The sequence below is a fragment of the Corvus moneduloides genome, chromosome 7, assembly GCF_009650955.1.
Source record: "Corvus moneduloides isolate bCorMon1 chromosome 7, bCorMon1.pri, whole genome shotgun sequence".
In the NCBI taxonomy this organism is placed as follows: Eukaryota; Metazoa; Chordata; class Aves; order Passeriformes; family Corvidae; genus Corvus; species Corvus moneduloides.
In genome coordinates, this window is record NC_045482.1 from 36,086,159 (window position 1) to 36,111,158 (window position 25,000).

At 41.8% G+C, this 25,000-nt stretch overlaps 1 protein-coding gene across 3 annotated transcripts in view; it reads right to left on the bottom strand.

Moving 5' to 3' along the window:
* Positions 1 to 25,000, bottom strand: part of ZEB2 (zinc finger E-box binding homeobox 2) — a 114,246-nt gene that overhangs the window by 2,621 nt on the left and 86,625 nt on the right. For all 3 annotated transcript variants that reach the window (XM_032113623.1, XM_032113622.1, XM_032113624.1), the window contains 6 exons: positions 23,440 to 23,511; positions 16,960 to 17,148; positions 16,050 to 16,264; positions 13,449 to 13,557; positions 10,629 to 12,598; positions 8,457 to 8,637 (listed from right to left, as the gene is read on the bottom strand). In XM_032113623.1, coding sequence (XP_031969514.1) covers positions 8,457 to 8,637; positions 10,629 to 12,598; positions 13,449 to 13,557; positions 16,050 to 16,264; positions 16,960 to 17,148; positions 23,440 to 23,511 — 2,736 coding nt within the window. The remainder of the gene's footprint in view (positions 1 to 8,456; positions 8,638 to 10,628; positions 12,599 to 13,448; positions 13,558 to 16,049; positions 16,265 to 16,959; positions 17,149 to 23,439; positions 23,512 to 25,000) is intronic.

Consider the following 25,000-nt stretch of genomic DNA (forward strand, 5'->3'; position numbering starts at 1 on the left):
CCAACACGGATTGCCTTGGGATGCTCCTGACAGGTCTGGTGACAGCAAGAGAGAGCTGGGACTCACTGAGTCCATGAGAGGTTTGCTGCTGGCAGAAGGACCTGAGCTGGACCCACCCCAACCCACGTCAGGGCTCCCCTTCGCCAACCCTCGCCTGCAGGAGGAAGCCCTCAAGGACTGAAAGACATTTTTCCCCCACCACGTGAGCAAATACAAATACATACATCTGCCACAGAAGCATAAGGGGTTTCTAAATAAAATGTTGTCAGCCACTCGCTGAGTGCTAAAGTGGTGTTAAGCTGCAGAAAACAGTATTTCCTTTGGCATTTCAGACAGTTTCGAACCAATGTTTGAAACTCAAAACCAGTGCCAAGCCTAAACACATCTGGTTGATCCCAGGCCACAAATAGCACAGGAATGCCTTCAACACCTTCCAGAACTGCCATACTGAAAGCTTAATTCCAAAATAGAGCTGACAAAAAATACTTGTCAGCATGATGCCACACGGCAAAACTCAGCAAAGCATGATGCAACCGTGAGATATCCAGACATAACATATGGTGCAAAGATCGGAATTAGTGAAGACCAATCACCAAACTTAGATTGCAGAAGGCAAAAAATAAAATCAAACATTAGTACCTTCAGCCAGGTTTTATTTTTCTTTTTAATTTTGTTAATGTCAAATTATAATCTATGTGTCATTCAGCTGAGTGGTGCAACCATGCAGGCACCAATTGATCATTATTTTATATTTCATGCGATTTTTCATGGATATTAAAATCCTGGTATTTGGTACCTGAAATGTGGAGCCCTGCTTTGTATGTCCTATTGCTAGAGCAGATCATTAGGAACTTATTAGTGAACTGGCCTGATTCCTCGAGCGTATTTATCATACTTAGCTCATGAAGCATGTGACCAGAACAGGAATAAACTTCACACCAGAGCCCTCCCATCCTGTCAGTTGTGAAAGTGTGGTGTTTCTTTAATTTTAAAGAAGCAAAAGCAGGGAGAGGATGAGTACAGTGGAGTGCCAGCCAAGAGCAAGGGGCTAGGAAACACCAGCATGGAAGGAAATCCATCAGGAAAAATTATAAATGCTTTCAGACCACTGAAGGATCTCAACTTCCAGGAAAACTCAAGCTGCTCCCTTATGAACCTGATCTGCTTTTTTTCCCCAGGACATGAGAGCACAGAAAGTCAGGCACAGAAAAAACTCCACTTTCATAGCAAAGTTGTTAAGAATGAATACCAAGGACTATGCTAATTTTTTTTTCAATCCAGTCACAGCTACCTTCAAGTCCCACTGTGAAAGTTCACATTTAATAAGGTGTGATTAACGAATCCTCAAGGAAGCCAAAATTGTGTTATGAAATGACGGGGAGATCTGGCAGCAAGGAAAATACAGGAGAAACCACAGCTAAAGTAACTCAAGTGACAGGGAAACTAGTAGATGCCTGGAAATTAGGGCTCAGACTGCAATTTTTTGTAAGAGTTTCCTAGGCCTGCACACATACAAGGTTTCTTTTTTTTCCTTTATTTCCCTCTATAATAAAATTGAAAATTCAAACTTGATATTATATTGAATTATAGCAGACTTACTTGTATGAGCCATTTCCCAAATCTGCATTTCTGCCAATTTAACCTGTTGGTTAAAAGTCAAACTCAAAGAAAACGCTGGGCTTTGAGCTATAAATGTATTTTGGCTTTGAACCTCCAGCCTTGACCTAGGGGTGCACCAAATCCAGAGCTGGAGTCAGCTACCTGCGATTCAGGGCACAAGTTTAGCCACTAAGGGGAAATCCCAGAGTCTTAGCTCAGGAGATTTAAGCACGATCAAGTCACTTACTCAAATCAGCTTAAAATCCCAAAGCACTCTCAGCCTAAGCGCTCTCAAACCCCAGCACTGCCAGTGGAAAACCCTCATGGATGAGGTGGGAGCTTTCCCACTGCTACCAACACCCAATGGGATGAACCTCTGCCATGACCCAGTTGTCCTGTTGATTACCCTCAGAGCAACACACTGATGACCCCTCACTAATACCTCCGTAATTGCTAATTTTGTTTATTTTTTTTGTTCCTCACAGACTATCTGCTTTTCCTCGGCATCTTTTCTGTGTCCTCCTCACTGAACTGCCCACATTGTCTCAGACCCTCCCTCTGACTTACTTTTCCCCTAATATCAACAAGCCCAACCCTTGTCTTGTTCCACTTCTCCACAGTCAGTTTTCCACTACTTCGAATTCCCTGATTTTTTTTGATGCACACTACATCTGATGCCCACTACACCCTTCTCTGTCCCATCCCTGGAAACATTTGAGGTCAGATTGGAGGGGGCCCTGAGCAGCCTTGTCTAGCTGAAGATTTCCCTGGTTATTGCAGGGACTAGATGACTTTAATGATCCCTTACAACCCAAACCCATTCTATCTATGATTCTCGCCCCACAGTTGTGCTCCATCCAGCTCCCAGAACTTTTCCTTTCCTGAAACAGAAGTCAACCACCACCACTGCTTCTCATCCAGACTTGCCTCCATCCACCCTTCCAAAGGCTGGGTGATGTGCTCATCCCTCAGTCTTTGCCTGCGTTGCTCACCCCTTGCATGTGGCATTCGTGCCATACACAGATGTAGCCTGGCAGGGAATCATGCATATTTTATAAATTAATTTAGAAATGAATAGATTAAAATACTTCATATTTTCATATTAATTTATGTTAGTACTAAAAAGGCAGTGCTAGAGCTATTTAGTCTACCACATCCATATCAAGGCCTCAGTTTTGATCTGAGGGAACCTGACAGCTTGGGCTAAGTTCTTTGTTCAGACACCACACAACATACCTTAGCAGTGCTCAGTGTGCAGCTGTTACAACACTAATTGAAATATGTTTTTAAATGTATCGGGTTTCCGAACATTTGCAGAAGAATTATTTTCTTCCCCTCATGTGCAAAACCCAATATTTCAGCCGTTTAAAAGGAGTGTTTAATCCCTACAATGTGTTAGTAGGTCATAAAACAAAGCTGGACTCAGGTATTTTACACTGGGGAGGGGGATAATTGTAGGTGGATGAGGACGACCTACAACTTTAGGAAACCACAGGATCCCAGACTGGTTTGGGTTGGAAGGGACCTTAAAGCTCATCTCATTCCACCCCCTGCCATAGGCAGGGACACCTTCCACTATCCCAGGTTGCTCCAAGCCCCGTCCAACCTGGCCAGAGCCTCACCACCCTCACAGTGAAGAATTTCTTCCTAATATCTAATGATATCTCCCTCATATCTAATAATATCTCCCTAATATCTAAAATCCTAATATCTAAACTCACTCTTGTTCATTTTGAAGCCATCACCTTGTCCTAGAGCACTGTCATGCAATGTCACAACATTCATAACATCGTTGGAGTAGAGGTAAGTCAAAAGGAAGCAAATTTGACATTCCACCCCACAGGTTGCATCCAATCCCATCCAAGATCCCCTGTGTCATCCATGGGGGACAGAGCTAAGAGAGATGGACCCAAGGAAGCTCACAGAAGGGCTCATGAAACACTTGTGTTTCGTCAGATGGATGAGTGATGTAGATGACACATTTTGCAATGAAATTAAGTGAGAAATCTCTCTCTAATATCTAGAGGAAATGTTTGGGCCTCTTTCTTTGTCATTGCAAAACACAGGTTCCCATGGGGGCCCATGCTCAATCTACAGAGGGAAAATTATAACTAACCTGTTTGCAAAGCCTCTAAAATTGCATTTCTGTTAAAACAAGACAACAACAACAAAATCTCTGACAGTAAGTATCTCTCAATCTTCCTGGGCTAAAAGTCTTTGACTGAAAAGCTGTGCATTTCCCATTTGCAGGGGTATAAAAGTCACAAGACATCAGATCACAAGCTGTCACTGGTCCCAGACTAAATATCACCCATCCTTTGCCTAAGGCAAGTGGGTCTCTTTTGCGTGGGAGGGGGCCAAACAGAAATCCCACTCTTCGGAAGAAAGAAGGAAATATTTTTGTGACAGTTTGTTTTTATTTTTTTTAAAGGCAGCTCTTTTGAAGCTGCTCAGGGGTTTGGATGTTAGATGTAGTCCCAATGGAGATGGATTAGTGGCCAGAGCATAGCAAAGCGGTCAAAGGTGCAAGATAAATGCAATTTATATATAATTGCCTAAGCTGCACCTGTTCAATTTTCAATAGGAGACCTTGTCTGCCAACACAAATATAGAATATATCCTTTTTGTTTCTTTATTTGAGTGTAAAATGGGGAATTCTAAACTTGTATCAGAGTAAAGCAAGAAAAAAACCCCTTTAAATAGCATGTAAATTTTTTATGAATCAAGCTCTAAATAAAGAAAACTCCCAAGCTGGGAATTCAAAATACTAGCCAGAGAGAGCTGATTTGCTACCAGGCTCAAGAACAATATTTAGTTTACAGAATCAATCTGGAAATAAAACTAGTGCTTGCATCAGCATGAAAGCTACAAAAATAAAAAAGAGGTCTTAATAAAATATACAGTGGAAAAGGAAAGGATGAAAGCCCTAGCACAGCTATGAGGCCCTCAACAGCCCACACAAGTAATAAAATAGAACATGATGTAATACAGAACAACAATGAAAGGATTTTAAATTTCTAGGTAGAATTCTGAAAAACTGGTTCCAGCTTTTGTTGCGGAGCAGGCACGCTGAGAGTTCCCCTGTGAAGCTACAACAAAGCTGGTGTGCAGCAGACACAGGCATTGGCGAGGGCAGGACAAACACTAACCTTCATCTTACTCCTCAACCACTGGACCAGGAGCCAGGATATTTCTCTACTTCTAGACACTCCCTTCTGGCTGCTCTTCTGTTCACTCATCCACTCCTGGTTTCCCTCCTTGTTGGCAGCACAAAGATTATTTTGCTCACCAAAGCACCAATGGTTTGCCATGAAGGCAACCACCTTCTTCCCCTTTCGTCAGGAAAGTGTCTTAAACCTTGTGCTAAGCAGCTTGGAAAAATCTGAGATTAGACACATCCCATATTGGCTCAACTAATTTCAGCCCGACCAAATTAGGATGAGTCCGTAAGACTCCACAGGAAAATCATGTGGGAACTGAATGCCTGTGCTACCTGCCATGCTCTGCCCCCTAATTACAGTGCTGCATCCCCTGACTTTAAGGAAATAGGGCCTTGTGAAGCTCAGACTCTAAGAGGGACACATAACTTCTCTCAAAATTCAATGGCATACCAAAATTAACTTGTCAGAATTTGGTTCTGCAACAAACAGTGGCCTCTAAACTAAATTTCAGATGAGCCAGAACCAATGCAATTCACTCATTGCAGTAACACAATAAATTTTCCTTCTCCCCATGAAGCTGAAAGATATTACAGAATACCACCAATACTGCACAAATTAAAAACTATGGATTGTGAAATTCGGGGCCCTTTTTCTACTCTTCTCCAGCTGTGGCAGGCATGGTGCACAGAGGTAATCAGAGAGCTCTTTGTCCTGCAGCTGGCCACATGGTCCTACCAAAAGTTTTTGGGTTGACAAAAAGAACTGGCTAAATCCCATTCTTCTTGCCCTGGCAGGGAAACTCAGCTGCACAACACAACACTTGATTAACAATAAACAATGATTCAGGCAGCTTATATAATTTTACCTGCCAATGTTGTGCTTCAAATAATTTCTCTGTGATAAGATTTTAGGGGCCTCTGTCTGACTCTTTTAACCCTTTTTCTATCACTGGCTTTAATAGGTACATGGACCTTGAGAAAGGGTGAAAAATAAAAATCTGATTGTCCCAAAGTCCTAGTAAAATACATATATACTTTTTACACAGAAAAAAGGAGATTGGTATAAACAGCATCCATCATTTGTGCTTCTCCAGGAAAGACAGGAAGCATTCCAATTCCTCCTAAAACATGTTTTTAATGAAGCTACAACGGGTCATGATCAGCTGCTCAGAAAACAGGAACACTCTCAGAATAAAAGTTTTTTTCTCTTTTTTAGGTTTCAAGAAGTGGGTTGAAAAATCTGGGCTTGCTCTTACAATGACCCCAAAGGCAGAAGAGGGTGTTACTTTGAATTCGGTTCCTTCCACTGAACAGGGACTGCAGTTTCACACCTATGTTATTAATGCAATTACAAGCTCTGCCTGAAACTATCAAATTAATTTGAAATTCACTTAAGATGCACCTGAGCCATTAGCCAGGATGCCAGTGCTGTGTGCCTCCTGAAAGCTGTGCATCAGGTCTTGGGGCTGGCCCAAGCAAGCCCTTCAGAGCTCCCAACCACTCGAGCACTAGCGTGATGCACCAAGGAACTGATGCCTTGAAGTGGCTACCTGAAAACAGAGGCTAGACAAGATTAAGAGAATAAAAGTAGGTATTTATTTGAAGGCATCAGCTCCATAAAAGAAAATGCATCCTTGATAATAGCACTTCCCACTTTATCCAGTGAGCTCCATTGCAGGATTTAATGAATTAATATTTACAACACCCCAGAGAGGCGGGCTGGTATCGTTTCCCCATGTTTCAAGATGGGTGAGGGTGAGAGAAAGCTGAAGCAATTTGCTTTAATTCACAGAGGAAGTCTGTGGCGAGGCAGGGGAGAGTGTAGTGCTCTCACTGCCAGTGCCTCTGCCACAAGATCATCCTTCCTGTCCCTAAATGCCAGGCTCCAGCCTGATGATGTGCTGTAGTTCTAGCATATTAAATCTGACACCCTATACATGTTCTGGATCATAAGGCTGAGTCCCATAAAATTGATGGACATGAAGTTGAGAAGCCAAAAGGGGCAGAGGAAAGAAGCAGGAGAAGAGTTCCTGCATTGCAGCTGTGTGGCATTTTTCTAGGCAGTAGGTTCCCATGCTACTTCAAGACCATAACATATTTTTGCTATTACAAATGCAGTTTATTTTGCAAATCAAGGTGATTGCACACATTTCAGCTTGTCAAATTTTCAGCCTTTCAGCCATATGTCTGTCGACCTTATGGACTACCAACTTTATGGGATTCAACCATATGTCCAGATCCTGATATATATGAAGGCCAGTTCTAACATAAGAGCTTTACAGTAGTAGTGTAGTAAACCATAATGTTTGCAGATGGCTGTAATAAAATCATTCAGGAGAGGAAAGGTGCAGGGACGTAAAGCCTTCAAAGCTTCTTCTACTGAATAAACAATTTGATCTGAATAATGTAGTGGGAAGCACATTCCACCAATGAACTGGCTGATCTAGTCCAAAATGTTGCTTTTAATTTTCTTTCCTAATCCCACGTGTATTTTAACTTCCTTTTGTATTTTCCTTTGTGGGATTAGCTTAAAATTTGGAAGGAAAGTATAAGGAGGAAAAATAACAAAGTAAAGTGTTTTGTTTTAAAGGCACAGTCCACTTCTGAATTGTAAATTTTTCATCTGTGAAAAGCCAAAGGGTTATGTGGGGCCTGGAAGATGTATTAATAGAGAGGTATAAGGTTTTTACCCTCACATGGTGACACTGAAGGATGATGTGACTTGCTTCATTTCCTGAAGCGGGACTCAACTTTCAAAGTTAAGGAAAGTTTCCTCCTGAGTAAACTTTTTCTCTAACGCTAGGAAGTTGGAGTTTGGTTTATGTCCTGCTGCACAATAATTCAGATGATAATTCACATTCCCTTTGTCCAATATAACTTGATATCTCTATTATTTGGGAAGCTCCGGTCCCATTTTCCCCTAGCTGAAACATGCTGAGCCGATTTGTGGCCCTCAGAGAGCTGTCCTGGCTGACAGTGGGGAAGGGAGCACTGTCTGTAAGGGGAACCATGGCCAGCATAGGTGTGATGGAAGATCTTTTTCAAACCTAAGTATTTTTTAAGCTGACAGTGCGTGGTGAGCTTTGGCAATCTTCCTTGAACTAGACAAAAATCACTTCCTGCTCAGGAAAGGAAGGAACCTTCCCTGGGCATTAACTGGGAAGTGAAAAAGTGAACTGCAACCTGCTTGTGCTGCTGGTGTGGAAAATCACAGTGAGAGGAATCCCCCTGAACGGTTGACTTTCAGATAACTTGGCCAGAGCCAGCTCTCATGCTGCTAGCGTCAGTGGAAGTTTTCTTATTGGATTAAATGCAGCAGGGTCAGAGAGTGCTTAAGAAACCAGAAATACACTGTAACTCTTCCTTCCCATGCCGGACTTTGTGTTGACCAAGTTGCAGTTGTTTCTGAGTGCTAGGGCCTGTCTCATTTCAAGAGGGCTTGCCCTGGGAGACGCTGATTACCACAACTTCCATCACAATCTGCGTGAAATCTCACACAGCACCTACCAACATTCACCCCCTTGTACCCAACTGTCCTTCGTCAAGCAGTAACCATCAAGAAAAATTAAACAAGTAAGTGGAAGGGAGCAAAATAATCTTTTGCAAGCCTCAGCACCTGCACAAATGTACTCATGAAAGACTGTGAAGAACACAGCATGACCCTCAATCCTGCCCTCGGCGTGCGCGGCTGCCCTACCTGTGTGCTCGTATTTGTGTCGCAGCAGGGAACTGCTCTTCTGGAATGTCTTGTCACATAAGTCACACGCGTACATGCCACTTTCTGTCTTCTTGATCTTCTTTCGGGACAGACAGGAATCGGAGTCCGTCATGTCGTCTAGGCCGGACATGTAGTCTGGGGTTCCATCAAGCAATTCTCCCTGTGAGGGAACCACTCATCAGCAACAGCTGCTTTCACCACCAATCCTGCCCACCAACCATCCCAGGGAAGTTAAAATCACGCCTCGGTGGTCCCTCTCAGCTTAGGAATATGAATAATGAAACTAAAGCTGATGGAAAATATGGAAATAATGAGGAGCCTTCTATTTCTACACCTCAAACCAACTTTCTGTCTTTGAGCACTCTGTAGTAATATGGTTTGCACAAACCGACAGTATTTACCATATCAGCACTAAATATTTCCAAGAAAATGTGAAGGGGAGGCTCTTCATGGCCAGCAAAAGGTATTGTAATATTTTACAGAGGTAAAAGTAAGCAACAGCTAAGGGATCATTCCTTTCAAAACTCCAAAATTTGGATACGTTCTGTGTCTGTAGAAAGGTTTTAATTGAATTTTATATTTAGGTACAAATGTTATTATTATGCAATCCATTTAAATGTATGTCTCCCGACTAAAGGCCTCAAGCTATATTTTTATATTTAATTTTGTAATTTGAAATAGGGAATATTAATAACACTTTTTATCAATGTTCTATCTATGTTAAAACAGCCTTCAGCATTAAGCAATAATGAATGTGGATCAGTAAATTATTAAATTTCTTGATATTTATTTTGTCTTGATCCAAAGAGAGTGCAAACTTGCATGATAACATACATTTCCATTTGCTATCACACAGTTCAGTTTTCTTAGACTAGTTTTGCACTAATTAATATTAGAGAAGATTAAATACGCTTAAATACATTTACAAAGAGGGCAGATGTACTGTAAATTGGAATAGTGGAACAGCTGTTATGGAGGTGCAGTGCTATTTATGCTCCTATTGTGCAAAGAGGGATTACAGTCTGTAATGTAAAACCATACCTGATTTTCACATTTGAAACTATAAAACATTTACTAGTCAGTAAAATTACTAATAGACGGTAATAGGACATAGGGGAACAGGCACAAATGTAAGAAAAAATTATTAATCTATAATCAGTTAATCTCATTTAACTAAACTCTGTACATTGTATCTGAATACACCCAGCAAAAGGCTATAAATGTACAAGACTTCTGTGGAGCTGCTCTTCACTGCAGGCATGCAAGGCACAAAATCCTTTGCTACACCCATGTTGTCTCTGGGACAACCCAAGGGAAGGACTCAGCATTGTACCTGGGCACAAAGAAGTGCTGACCCAGATTACATGTCCAGGGAAAGACTTTGCGATTAAGGGCTCTGGCTGCTACCTCTCCAAATAATTTCATTTAATCTCTGGGGTTTTTTCAAAGCTGTTCCAGATGACTGGCAGGATTAGAGGACTAGGAGTCTGGGAAGTGCAGTAGGTGGCCCGAGGGAAGGGGCTTTGGGTCAACATTTCTCATCCCCCAGACATTCGTGAGAAGAGAGGACAACTTTCCCATGAATGGTGGGTGAACAATCCCCCCAAAATATGGAGAAGGAAGCTCAGAAGGCTTTCAATGGATTAGTGTCTATGAGGCTGTATGGACATCTGCTTAGAGGGATACAACTTTGTATCCAAGTTTGGCAGGTGCCTCCCAAGGGGTCTCCCACTGCTCCTTTTCTCTTTGGTGAAATGTAGCTATGCCCTGAAGAGACCAATTTCCCTACAAAGTTTCCTTTTCTTTTCTCTAGGATACGATTTTTCATGGATATTATTATTATTATTATTATTATTACTGTATTACTATACAAATCTAATGATAAATGGCTAAACTCTTAACAGAATAAAGGTCATTATGCCAAATAATATTCAAAGTAATTGGTACTGCTTCTGCCAAGTAGAGGCACTCAAGTTAACTGCAGTTTATTTTTCTACTGCACCACATCTTTCCAAGTTCAGACTTAAATAAACTCTGCTAATTTTGTTGGAAGTGTTGATTATAGCTTTGAGCTTTTTCTTCTGTAAGAGGACATATCACAAAATACTAAATTCTAGCCTTTCAAAGGAAAAAACTGTTGAAACTTTTTACCTGAAATCCTTGTTTCCGCTGGTACTTTCTCCTTTGCTGCATATCGGCAAAAGTAGCTGCTCCAGTTGGGTAGGTATAGGCCATATGTGGTAGGAAGCTCATCTGATCTAATCCTGGGTATGGTCGCAGCCCAGGAATACTGGTCTGGACTGGTGGCATAAAAGTGGCTGGAGGAAATGCGCTCTGTGGTGGAAGTGTTGTGTATAAAGGTTTGGCACTAAATGGGTTCATACCAAATACTGGGTTAGTGCTTTTATCCAGATTATTTGAATTAGAAAACTCCTTTTTGATAAATGTCAAGTTCAGTGGCTCATCTGAGTTTTCAGATGATGAAGAAACACTATTGTGTTCTAAATTTACACTATTAGATTTTGTTTTGTTCTTTGTGGCTATAATACTTTTGGGCTCCTTCATTTGTTTTGGTAAAGACAAGTCCAATGGCTCAGCCTGAAGCTCCTCAGAAGAGAAACTGTTTGGAGTGTAAGAACTACTGTGGGAGTTTTTAGAAGATGTGGAAGAAAGATTTAAAGGAGAAGGAGTATTGCTCCTAGAGTGGTCCAATTTATCAACTGGCTTAATATTGGTAAAATGAGGAGGTTTTGTTAGCCTGAGAGGAGTATCACAATTAGAAACACTGTTATGGAGTTCAGCTATAGATGGTGAAGTTATAGAGTCCACAGGCTTTATTGGAGATCTGGCTGACAAAGAGTCTTTAGTGGGAGTGTTGTTGGTGGCAGCCAGCGCCACCTTGGCACTGGCCCTTTCCAGTGATGGTGACCTGGAACTTGAATACTGGTAGACTTTTCTTTGTTCAAACCATTCCTTCACAAATTCCTGAGGAAGGCCAACAGCAATGGAAATTTTCAGTAGTTCATCAGAGTTGGGTTCCATATTCATAGCATAATATGCTTTAAGTACAGACATGTGGTCCTTGTATGGGTTGATGGGGCTAGTCATTCCTTTCTCAGAAAGTACTGATGACAGCAAGAGGGTTTGCTTATCAAACACTCCAGGTTTGTTGGGAACCACGTTCTCGTGAGGCTGAAGGACTGCCTTGATTTCTTCGTTCATTTTACACAGGTAACGCTCATGCTGATGCAACGGAATGGGACCAGGAAAGCTTTCTTTACAGAACTGGCATGAAAATGGAGTGGATACGTTGTGGTTCTCTATCATCTTGTCTTCAGTTACCAGGTCTATTAGGGTTCGCAGCTTCTCTTTTTTAATGTTATTGAGCTGCCTCCTCGAGTCTGTGGTCAAGCTCTGGAGGCAAGCTTTGGCTTCATTAACTTTCTCTAATGTATAGTCAATAATACTTTTAGTGGCACCATTATGACTTACTACTGGAAGACCCACGGAGGGAATATTGGGGGAAGTAACTCCTTGTTCCTCGGCTTGAGAGCATGAATCCTTCATATGGTAAACCTTCAACTTGGAGATCTCTTCAGCCTTGCAGTCCATTTTCTGCCTGGAAACCGTATTGTCCACAATCTGTAGGACCTTCTGCACCTCGCTTAAATTGCTGCCTACCGCAGGAAACCCGAGCAACGGTGCTTCCATCCCTACACCTAAGTGCTGCATTGGACTTTGAGCAGACGCATGAACTCCTAAGGGGCTGGTTGCTCCAAGTCCACCATTCATAAAAGGACTAGTTGCACTAAACCCATGTGAGGCCATAAGAACCTTGTACTCATTGAAATCTAGTGGTTCTGTTTTAATTTTCAGTAGGCCTGTTTGCTCAGACATACTAAGTGGTTTGCCATTCTCCAGCTTGTTTCTCAGCTGTGTGATGGCTGAATTAGTAGGAGAGGAAGATACAGAATTAGGAGAAGAACCCGTCTTGATGTTGTTTCTCATTCTGCCGTTTACAGAGATTAAACCAATACACTTCTTGCTGCTGATGTGCGAACTGTAGGAGCCAGAATGGGAGAAACGTTTCTTGCAGTTGGGACACTCATACGGTTTTTCACCTAAAATGATAATTAAAACCAAATGTTAGTTATCATTCTTGCTGCTATAATTGCAAGAGATTATATTCGATATCTAACTGATTGCCTGTGTATACAGTGATTAATAGTGAGGGAAATATTAATTCTATGAATATGACCGCACACCACCACTGCTTTACCCTCCTCTTTCTACAGGTTTTGAGGTCAGTTTGGACCCGAGGTCTCCAGGTGGCAACAGCCATCAAGGTGGGAGATTGGCTCCAGACTGACTAGGGCAAGTCACAGGTAAGTACCCTGAGGGGAAGGGAATCAAATCAAATCAAGACTGTTCAAATTTGATTTGTTTCTTTTTTTTTACGCCCAAAGAATGGAATTTTCACTGAATATGAGAAACTGAGTCCTGATGTTAGAACATCCACATCAGTTTGTGCCAGGGCAGAGCCTGGTGACATTTTGTGTGCTGAATTCTGCATCAAGTAGGAGAGCCAAAATGCCCAAGTCATTCAATCTGAGACACTTGGCAGTTACTTGTTATCTGAGAATATGAGTTGTATTTCACTCGGGGGGACTTTTTATTTTGGAAAATATAATGGACTCTTCAGATTCCCGCTGCACAGCCATGAATGAACGCTTCTGAGCTCAAATTGCCAAACAATCTATATTATTTGCAGGAAGCTTTAGTATTTCCAAATCTTTCAGCAAGACCGTGGTATTAACAGCATGATAAATGAGGATGACTCAGATATCACTTATGAAATACCTTAGTAGCTCCAAGAAGCCAGAAGCAGAACTGTGTAAATTTTAAGCAGTCTTTAAAACTCAGCTAATTAAACAAAATGCAAATGAGCACACCAGCACCTCCGCTACTCACCACTGTGAATTCGCAGGTGTTCCTTCAGATGGTGTTTATATTTGAAGGCCTTGCCACACTCAGTGCATTTGAACTTGCGATTCCCTGCTCCTTGGGTCAGCATTTGGTGCTGGGAGGAAAAGAAGGAAAAAAAGAGATACCAACATGAATTTTATGCAAGAGAAACCATGAATTTCAAGCTTAAAAAACAAAAATTGAATTAATGTGGCTCTGAATTCATCAAGCGGACCAAAAGGTCTGCATGTACATTTATTTGTCTCATCAGTGTTGCAATAAAAATCAAAATGTTGGCAGTAAACCGAAACAAATGAGAAAGTACTTTCACATGAGCATTCGATATTTGCTTTGGAATTATTTCCTAAGTCTCTCATCAGAAATGTGTTGCTTTAAGGTATCTTACAATGAGAGAAACAGTTTTATAAGTAGATTTGTGGCTCTTAATATTCCTAGCAGATTCTGAACATGTGGGACTCGGCTTGTTTAAAAATTCTGTTTACTGCATGTGGAGTAAAGAGAGAAACACTGTCGTTAGTGGCATTTTGTGTAAGATTTAATTCATTATCAAGCAGGAGAGATTGCGTCTTCGGCATAAGCTGCTGCTGGAAATATTTTTTAAAATCACAGAGCAGCAGGAAAGACTTGAGCTACCTTTCGTGCCGTGTTTTCTCCTGGTGCTATTCTGAGGGGTGAGAGAAAGTTGAAAGTTAAAAGTGGTGTAAAGATATAATCAAAGGCAGCTGACCTTTTTGCAACAAGCAAGGAAAGCCCCATGACTTTGAATTTTGAGAGAAAAAAAATAATTAATTAAAAAATAATTATTATCTTGATAATCATGTAGCCAACCACTCTGGATGCTCAAGGTAGGAGGTCAGCCTTTTGCAAGCAACCACGATACAAAAGCCTTTTGCAGGAGCAGGGAGGGGGGGAAAAAGGGGGGAAAAAAGAAGAGAAAAAAAAAAAAGACAGCGCCGAAACGGTATGACAACTGCGAGGGTGTGCTGCCTCTTCCCACATTCCTGGCGAGACAGATGGTGTTACATGGGACACAGGGAGGTTTGTTCAAACAGCAGCAACCTTCAAAGATCAAGCAGAGCCCAGCCCGCCGCGCGCCATTGAGGGACCCGCGCTCATATGTTGCTGAGTTGCATAAACAAACAGCAACAGCTGTTTTGTCTCCCCCCATCGCCCTCCAAGGACTACTATAAACTTTAGTTGTGCCACTGTTAATATGATACAATCATTTTAATTTACTAATTGTAAATGCCATGAGCAAATGAGGGGACTTTTCAACACCAAAGCTACCATTCATAATGCGCCAGTACCAGCGCACTCTTGCATGTGAAATTTCAGGCGGTTACGTTGGATAAATATCCAGGCGGGTTTTGTTCCCTCCCCTGGTGTTTTTAATGATACGAGGCAAAAGGAAGAACCTTACAGTGGATCAGGTTAGGAAAAATATATATGGGAAAATGTGTTTGTCTACTGGGAAGCCACAGGAAGGAAAGAATAGGAGAAAGCGCTCTGGAGCCATTTATATTGATTTAAGATCAAGCGAAAGATACAGTTCTCTTAAAAATGCTAATTGCAAAAGTCGTGTGATTAAGAAGATGTGTGTTTGCCTAACCGAATTTACCTTATGCTGAGAAAAACCTACCAAGAGAAATCCAGCTGATTGTGATTTTCAGGTTTTGAAGAAAAAGAAATATGGCATAAAGCCTCTATAATTTGACACAATGCACACATCTATTTATTCAACTTTTAACCGTGCCATTTGAGTTTCCATTACAGCCCTCCTTAAGATGGGTTTTCAGAAGTAATCCTCCAGCGAGGAGCAGTTTTTCTGCTGGTGTGTAAAGAATTTTGTGGCGCAGGTCTATCGCCAGCCCATCTAGGAGCACTAGGGAAGCTCAGTCACCTGTTTGAGACACACAGCATTTCCTTAAATGCGGCGCTGATATAATATTACACGTACCCCATCGAGGAAAAAAGGGCTTTGATTTATTGCATATATGCTGCCGGGCTATACAAATGAGAGCAATGCCCAATTCTAGTGGCACAATCACAAATGATAGCCTATATGTACTGTCGGAAGAGTTCTTCTCAAAATGTGTAATTATGTCTAACAAACGATTATACCAAATATGCATAATTTCATGTGATTGAAAAGGTTACTCAAAAAGTAATGAAAAAATATTAGTGGATCTTTTAGTATGTCTTGGAGCTCCTATTTGCAACACTGCAAAGTAAAACTAGGTGAAAAATGGAATTAAAATTGCTGAGATGTTTAATAATGTATAATTAAAATGCTACAGTTTCATTCACTTTTTGAGGAACATAAAAACGAAACTAAAGTCAAGTTAAAGTGCAAATAAAATTTCTAAATTAGAAATTAACACACTCATTCGATCGTGAACATAAGACTATTAAATCATATTAGAAGAGACCATCAAAAAATCATTTAGACCTCAATTAAAGCTATTACCATTAAAAGATCTGCATCTTCAAAATGCCATGAAAAATTAATAATGATTGCCAATCAAAGCAATATCGTTTCTCTAAGGGGTTATTACAGAAAGAAATCACTTAAAACCAGCCCCCCACCTGATCTGTCCCTGGCTTGTGTGTCACCATATGCCGCTCGAGCTGGGTGCGGTAGGCAAACGTGTAGTTACAGAGAGGGCACGAGAAGTTCTCCTCGTTCTTCTCGTGGCGGTACTTGATGTGCTCCTTGAGGGACGTCAGGCGCTTGTAGCCCCGGTCGCAGTAGGGGCAGGTCAGCAGTTGGGCGAAGGCATCTGGAGTTCCAGGTGGCAGGTCTGCGCCCCGGGATGGGGGGGGAAAGAGAGGCAGGCCAAAAGGTCAGCAAATCAATGGCAGCTCATGGGCTGATTGCCCGGGATGGTATGAGAGGAATCGCCGCAATCTGCTGCCCGGGAGGGAGGGACGGCGCTTCCAACCGGCAGCGGGAGGCACCGGCACCCGCGCACGCCCACGGCAGGCTCGCAGGGCCCGCTCTGGACCCCGCCGGGAAATTAATTATGGGCATCACTCCTCCCGCAGACCTGGCTGGCTGGAAAACTAAGAAATACTTTTCCTGATCAATTGGCAATTTGCATTGCAGCCCCAGCTCATTACGTTACTTATGCCATTGACTGAATCCTTCCTACTGACTCTTCTCCAATTATTTATCAAGGCATTGGAGAGCAATAGGCTGGCTACTCTGTCTTTTGTTGCATTTAAACTCTATTAAAACTTCTCAAACTCCCAAGTAGAGCAGCAGCCTTTCTCCTGTTTAAATTCAGCTCTATAGTTCACCCACCGAATAATACAAATGTGCTGACTAAAAAATCACAATACACTGAAATTACAGCCCCAATCTTTGCTCATGAAATTCCATGCCGCTGCAGCTGTTCTTCAATTTTTAAGGTAAACACCCAGGCATGTAGTGCATTTATAATTGCAACAGCTGCACGAGGTCAGGATACTGGCTAAAAATGAATTACAGCCTCACCATTTTCTTCTTGCCCATTGGCCTCTGGAGTGCCAAGGCGAGACAGTTCCTCGGGGGCTTCAGGGTAAATAATGGCTGTGTCGCTGCGCTGCAGGTACTCTGCTATGCTGACTGCATGCCCATCTCCTTCCTCCAGTTTCCTTTTGGCAAAATATTCCTCAAAGTCCGACGTGCAATTTGCATTCTTAACTGAAATGAGAGAAGGAGAAAAGAAAGGGTGGTTGAGTGCATCATCCCAGAGAGCTTGGGCCGGTCAGCAACGTTACAGGTTGAGCAGATGTACTGGAGCTACAAGGCTGGGGCTGCAGCTGGATCCTTGCTCTCGTCGGGCTTGCTCTGGCTCCCAATAAAATTAATGTGGGCTTTCCACCAGCGTGGATGGAAGTAAGGGCAGTTAAATAAATGAGAGCAGAGGCTCTACAGGGCAGCAGGAGAAGTTTATGAGGCTTGGGTAATGCAGGTAATCTTTCATTGCTGGAACCTGAACAATCTTCATGGGGCTCCTGGGGGTCCCACAACTTTTGGCATGAGCCCAGCTCAACCTACAGGACTGAGCTCAGCTGCCCCTGGATCATGCAGACCCCGAGACAGTCCTCATGTGGGAGATGGTAGCTGCAGGTACTAAAAGACCAAACTTTTCTGAGACAGGTCCTGCCTCAGGCTGCTCTTAGTCAGGCACAAGAAGAAAATTTCTCACATCTTCCCCCTTTTTCTTTCCTCCCTGAAAAATTAACTTATAATAGGAGAATAGGTAGTTTTAGAAACTTATTGCTTCATGATTTCTGCAATAGAACCACATGGTTTAGACCATAACAGGGTCATCCAGCCCAAAACCATTCTGACAGTCCATACAAGAGTTTTCCATCTTTTCTTTAAATGGAACCTCAATTTTTTACAATCCATGCAGTCTCCATGAAACATAATACATGCTTAGCCACAAAACATCCTGTTACTAAAAATGTGCTTTTCTCCTCCATGTATGAACACTGCTTGCAGGAAAGACCTTAAAACTCTGTGAAGTTATAGACAAATAATAATATAATTTTATTAGAAAAGAAAAAAAAAAGGAGATTATGATTTTCTTCCACTACATTGTTTTTCTTTTTTTATTAATAAGTCTTGGAAGACACAGCTAGTGGCAAGGAACTAAAGATACTTGTTTTTAACTGACCATAAATTAAAATAACAGCTTATGATTGATTAAATTTTTAATGTATTTCTGCTTAGGTGAAATAAAAAAATGAGGAAACACCATAAACTACTCTGGAGTACATGTAAAAGTAAAATACTAGACGGCACAATTCTGCTCTCAGTGATTCCACGGAGCAACATGGAGTAAACACATGGAAATCAAGCGGGTTATGGTTTGTAACCACTGGAAATGAGAGACTAACCAGCTCCTTGCTGTTTAGAAATGGGTAAGTGCTTTGTCTCAGCTTCCTAAGAAAATGCAAGGCAGTGATGCCGGCAGTGAAAGCAAGACATGACCTCTGACTGGGGCACAACTGGGAGCCTGCAGTGCCTGATTTGAAGCGCTGATCTCGGCGTCATCGATAAAAGTAGATATCCGTCTCTGTAAACCTCATCCCTTTAGCCGATAAAATCAAATCCTCTGGCTGAGACAAATATGCCCTATTTTTCATATGAGCTGAGCAGCTTCTCAACCGTTCTGCAGTATTTTAGTGACAGTGACCAAATGGCACAGGGCAAGGGACCCTGGTTTTGGAAGGAAACTTCTGTTCCTATCACAGTGGTTTTGTAGGGAATGGCTACACCACCACAGAGTTCCTCTTGGTCCTTCTGCGGCTCCTGTTACCATTTGTTATTAGCATGAGAAAAAATTCTCGTCTTTCAACCCCAAAATAAAGCAGCTTCTAGAGAAGAGGAGCGTGAGTGTGGAGAAGAAGACAGAGTACTCTACCTCCATTTTGTTCTAGGAGAGAAATATAACAAAATGGTGGTTATTGAGTACACTTCATGCACAAGAGCATCAGAGTAGGTGTAGGACTTTTTGTTTTTATCAGAAGAAAAGCTAAAGCTTTAATTTTTATGCTCTAAATCTAACCTTTCATTCCCCTGTTATGCCTAGATCTTCCAAGCATTAGGAGGTCATCCACCCTCTGGCTTAACACTACCCAAGCTCCACTCCTTCTCTTGTCTTAGCAATAAATCCAAGGAAAACAAGTTTATTTTTGCCAAATTTAGACCATGAGCCAATAAATGCCACCTGTAAAGCAAGGAGGGGGAGTTTTTCTCCGGAGAGGAGAAATGGGATGGCTCCACGGGATGGTTCCACATGTCCCTTTTCTCCTCCAGGTAAACTAGGGGCACTTGGACTTTGCAATTGCATTTATAGGATTAGGATTCCAGCCATCAAGCAAGGCCTGAGTTAAGATTAAGAGTTTCCGTCCCAAAATCAAACCTAAATGAGGTTCTTCCTTCCTGCCCCCAAGTCTATCTGGAGGCTGATCCAACAGGCTGTGGAGGACTGCTGCAATATTACTGGCCTTGGCTTCCTAATTCTCGGGATTATTTAGCTTCTACGTTTGTGCATGCAATCCCGGAGCTAAAGCAAATGTTTATGTCTACATTATAAACCCCTAAAAACAAGGGGATTTAGTGGAAAAGCTGATAGATCCTTCACTGAAACAATACAACCAGTGTGGCAATGCTGCAGATTAACACAAACAGTGAAGGATGATCATGTGGGTCTGGTTTCTCACCAGCAAGGTTACTGACAATTCAGACATGGCTGCAAGCTCACCCAGTGGTACTAAAAAGACCCATCTGACAACCATTAGGTTTCTCTCTCAACTTCTGGGTGGAAGACTTGCTTCCCCCCTCCATGCCCTGATTTATTATCCATGCACAAAGCCATGTTCCCAGACTCCTTGTGGGCTGACACTGCATACACACTGCTCATCCCCTCCTGCAAGGCAAGAATTTCAGTGAGATCTATGGTGGGTGACCTTGCCAAATAAGTCTTTTTTTAATTAATTATTGGAGCCTGGAGAGCAGAAATATTTTCAGTTCCAAAAGCTGATGTGGCTGTGTCACATAAAAATAAAACACATTAAGGAAAGCTATCTTTGGAGGCATTTAGGACCGTTCAAGATAAAGTGGGAGAGAGGTCCAAGGAGCTTGGGATACCAGTTATTTTGTGTGGGAACTCGTCCTGCGAGATGGTGATAGCTGCCCTTAATCGCAAACAAAGCTAATAAAACCACAGCCTTCATTAGCCAGGAAGTGAGAGGCCCCCATTGGTACACACAGATTACAGCCTGAAAACGGCCTGTCCTCCAACCTGCCAAGTTTTACTTCTGTTTTCCTCCCCCTGAAAGTTTTTCTTTCCCTTCTTTAAATTATTTTAAGAGATCTTTACTTGAATTTTGTCAGATGTTAGTAATCGAAACCAGGAACATTTTTCTGTTTGTTTACAGGTATTTTGTTAATCTATTCTCTGCAAGCATCCCACTTGCAATAACCATACAAGGTAGAATAAAACAAACTATAAGAATTTCTTCATTCGCATTTTAAAAACCTCTTCTGCTAAACGTCACTTTTTCAAGTCCCCATTGCAGAAATCCTCAGAAATATTTACAAATTCATTTAGCAGGACCAAAATCTTAGATTTTCACCCTAATGGTCATTTTTGCTTTTTCACTCTGAAGCCTCCACGGCTCATTATAAAAATGCAGCTGATTAATGTCTGGATAACAAGATTTCTCTTTAAGTACCACTAGGAAGTGGCCACTTTGACAATAGCAGAATAATTTAATAACGGAGACCTTTTCTTTTCGTTTTCTTTCTCTCTACTAATGGCATTCTGCAGAGAATTTGATGCTAAAAATGCACCACAGCTATAGCACGCACCTACAGAAACTTGGCGGTTAGATGCATGTGAGTGAGTCTGAAAATGTATCTCCTGCCTTTGTGTTCAGCCCAGGTCACAGAGCACTGCGAGATCTGGTGTCAAGAGGGGGAGACATGTTGTATTGAATGAGAGAGACCTCCTTAGCCCATCTGGAAGAGCCCATATTAATCTGTAGGATGCTCTAAATAGCTTAAGGAGACCAGAAGGTCACTGTTGAATGGCTTTTGCTGAAGAGGGAGTCACTGATCCAAGTTTTTTCATTGGGTTGAGTCTCAGCCTCACCTCAGCTACTTTATTGAACATCAGTATTAAATCCCCCTATAATCTGAAGGGAAAAATTCAAGCCAAGCACTCAAGACTGGCCCAAAGCCTATAGTGAGGCTGAAGAAAAAAACTTTGAACACGTCCCAGACTATCCAGGAAGGATCTCCAATAGCTCAGCGACTGATTTCTTCCCTTTCCTCATCAAATAATGGTTGAGGCACCTCACTGGGCACAAAGGGGAGCTTTTACTCTGCATAAAGGATTCTACAGGTCCTCACAGTCACCTGGCATCTTCTACTCAAGGTGAAAAGATTGGAATAAGCATTTAATTTATCAGAGTATTTATTATGCTTAAGTAATCTGGCATTGCTCTTATGAGTCTATGGAGACTGCAGCAATTAAAGAAACATGTTCTACCCAACCTGCCGAGGCATCAACCTCCACTGAAAGGGGCTCTGAACACCTCAGTGACAAAGATTTGAATTAAACACTATCAGAGCACTGGGCAACTTGTGATGATTATTTGAGCAAGCCTCCCATCGTAGCTGGAGTAAAGAGGAGCCTGGGACTTGCACAGGACATTTGGGGAAGGAATTGCCAGGAGCAACACCCAGAGAAGCTCTCGCATTTCAAATGCAGACCACCTAAATGCAAAGCACTCCTTGAGCCATGAGTTTGCAGTGCATCAAGCTGGGTAGGGGTAACCCTTATTTTTCCCAGTAGAGGCAGGACACCCCATGGACCCCACTCAGGGTTAGCAGAGGGGCTCCATGGCACCTGGCCCCCGGAGAGATTTCGTGAGGCTGACGATGAGCTGGAAGGCAAGGCCATCAGATACTGGAAGGGAAGGGACTAAGAGGACATGAAGTCTTCCCCTTCAAGCAGACCACATTGCAAGCATGAAAGAATCAAGGCCTGTTATGGTAAGGAAAATATGCACAAAGGAAGTCACACGGACTGATAGGGGACCTCAAAGGCTCTGGTAATGGTAATTCAGATAATCATCAAGTCTTGTTTCTGAATCAGATGTCTTTTAAAGTCCTGTTTCTCCTAGTGCTAAGCACAATTTGTCACTTTATTGCCATCTCTTAGAAATAAAATAAGCTTTTGAGGTACGTATGTAGCCAGTTCTGCACAGCAACATCATTAAGTACATACGTAATGTGCCTCGGTGCCACCCTCCTTTCATGCATAATAAATCTAATGGATGAAGAAAGCAGTGACATGGTTTTATTTTCCTATTATTTTCCCCCTCAAGAATGATAAAGTAAATTTCTTGTGTTGCTTAGTAAGAGCACTGGGGTTTTATGTGGGTGTTACCAACATTAGGAAAGTGTGAGTAATAAAATCCTTGCGAGACTTTGGTACCACCTTTTACAGTAATATTTGTGGAGAGTATTACCTATGAACTAAATTTCATAATGGAATGCATAGAAATGTACTTATGCTAGTAAAACTCTTCCTTTTAGCTGTGTAAATCTATCTGCAACATCTCAAATTGTGACAAAATGCAGAAGAAACATCGGGTGATGTATGGCATTCAGCTGTGCTGAGGATGGAGTGGGGCCTTTGGAAAGAACATGGTAAACCCCTGAATTCATTTGGATTAGAAAATAGCAACAGAAACCTTTTGCTGGTTTGCTTTGCTACAGAAAAAGAGAGATGGCTCAGAGGTGATGCCTGCTAAATATCTCTGTCACTCTTCTTGTGCCACCAAATGTATTGATTTCTAAGAAGAGGGGAAAGAAAGCGATGTGCAAAGTGGGGGGAAAAAAAGATTAGCCGGAAACATTATAATCTCATAAATATGCATTTAAAGTGTGTGTGTCTGTGTATCTATGTAAGGGGTTTATGTGTGTCTTGCTGAAAAGATGTTTTCAGTGTCTGAAGTAGCTCACTCTGTGCACCACCCGAATCTGAGGCTGCCAAGGAGGGTGCACCCCATCCTCACTATCAAGCTCTTTGCACAGTTTCTCTCATTAAAAGGCTACTGTATCTTGGCCCTGCTACTTTATCCAAGGTTCACCCTGGCTGGGATAACATCTCCTCACACTGCTGAGAACTATTATCTCCCAAGGATGTAGCTACAAGGAGGAACTAAAGGCTAAAATGTTGTTGGACACAGGAGGGGTAGCAAGGACTCTTCACTGCATGAATTGGTCACTGTGCTCTCGTGATCAAGCTGGGGGAGGGAAATTAAAAACCAGGTGAATTATGTTGATATTTCCTAAACTTTTAACAGAAAACAAGAAATAGATAGTTTTGTCACTCTCATTCCTCATGCACAGCTAGTTCTACGTGATCCCAAAGAAAAGTGGTGCTCACACCATGCAAGGCCTTACCTGTACCATTGTTTCCGGTGGTCTGAATTGTGGCTTCAGGCCCCATAGTGTCATAATCTTCCTTCATTTCTTCTGTGAAATAAAGCATGCACACTCTTAGCACTGGCACGGTAGTGAACGGCTCACAGAGCTGGGGAGCACACTGCGGTGCCGGGGAAGATCCCGCTCGGGGAAGGAGAGAAAAGGGCTGTTGTGGACCTCCACACAATGGCTTTGTTCTGGGAACTGAATGAGTTCAGCAGTGCCGAAGGGACGAGAACTTATTTACTTTAAACATGACAGCCAGTGGTGGAAAACAGAACTATTTCTTCAGAGTAAACAAAAGGCTTTCCCCAATATCAAATCTAATACGCAGCCGGGTGAGAAAAAGGGATTTTTTTTGTTCTTCTTTTTCCTACTTATTTAAAAGAAATAATCAGTTAACAGACACTGTGAGATCTATACCTGGAAGAAAATGCAAATACAGAAGGAAAATGTAAGAACTGCTTGTATCTCCCTCGCTATCTATCGCCACACAGATCTGAGCTGTCACCGTCATTTTAACCTCGTTTGAGGCACAGCAAGGATTAATATTGAGTGGTGCAGAAATGTGACAAATCTTCAACCGTGGGCACTTCTTCTCTGCCCCTACTACTTGTTTGCATCTTCTGTGCACTGACAAAGTCTGTCTTTATGGCCATAAATTGGGTTAATTCACATGCAAATAAGCATGATATGTGTAAAATTATTTACTATGTATTTTTATGGATCAGTTTACTTTCTGTGAAGCTGGGGATTCAGAGTGAGTAAAAATAGCTTTTAGAAGAGGCTCCATCACTGGCGAGAACACTTATTTTCCTGGATGTTTCAGCCTGCCTGGCAGTGCCTGTCAAACTTGGTTTCTTGCTGCTAATTTGTTAGTTCATGTGCAACAGGTATTCACACATGCAGCCTGGATAAGATTTAACCCTCCAAAGGGTTTTCACAGGCAAAAAAAATATACAGAGCGTTTCTTTCTCGCCTTTTCAACTTCTAAATGCCAGCCTTTCTCTATCTGAAGACATGCACAAACACACAACCTCTCCCTCTCCTTTTTTTTTTTTAAGTGATAGAATTTGGTACTTGAGATTTAAGCGAAAAAATCTGCTTTAATCATTCACTGAGATGCACTTGCAAGAAATAAAATGGCACAAGGCACCCAGAAGCGGTTCAACAATGACCAAATAAATTTTAAAAAAAAGGAGAGAATTTCCCAGAAACAAGCACCAGTCGATGATGATTCAGGAAGATGGATGCTGCTCGGCCAATCAAGTGATAGACTGGCAAGGAGATCAAAGCATGCTATTAAAATCTTATTGATACATGAAGCATTAAAATTCTTATTACTCTTTTTTTTTCTTTTTTATTTGTGAGAAAGATTTTGATGAGGACAGAGACTGTCCCAGTGTTAATCCATTTCCATGACAATGATTTGACTGAAGATAGGGGAATAATATAAACAGAGCACATTCTCAGTTCATTCCTAAATTTGTAATCTTGTAGTATTCTTCAGATGTCACATTCTACAAGTAATTAGTTGGTA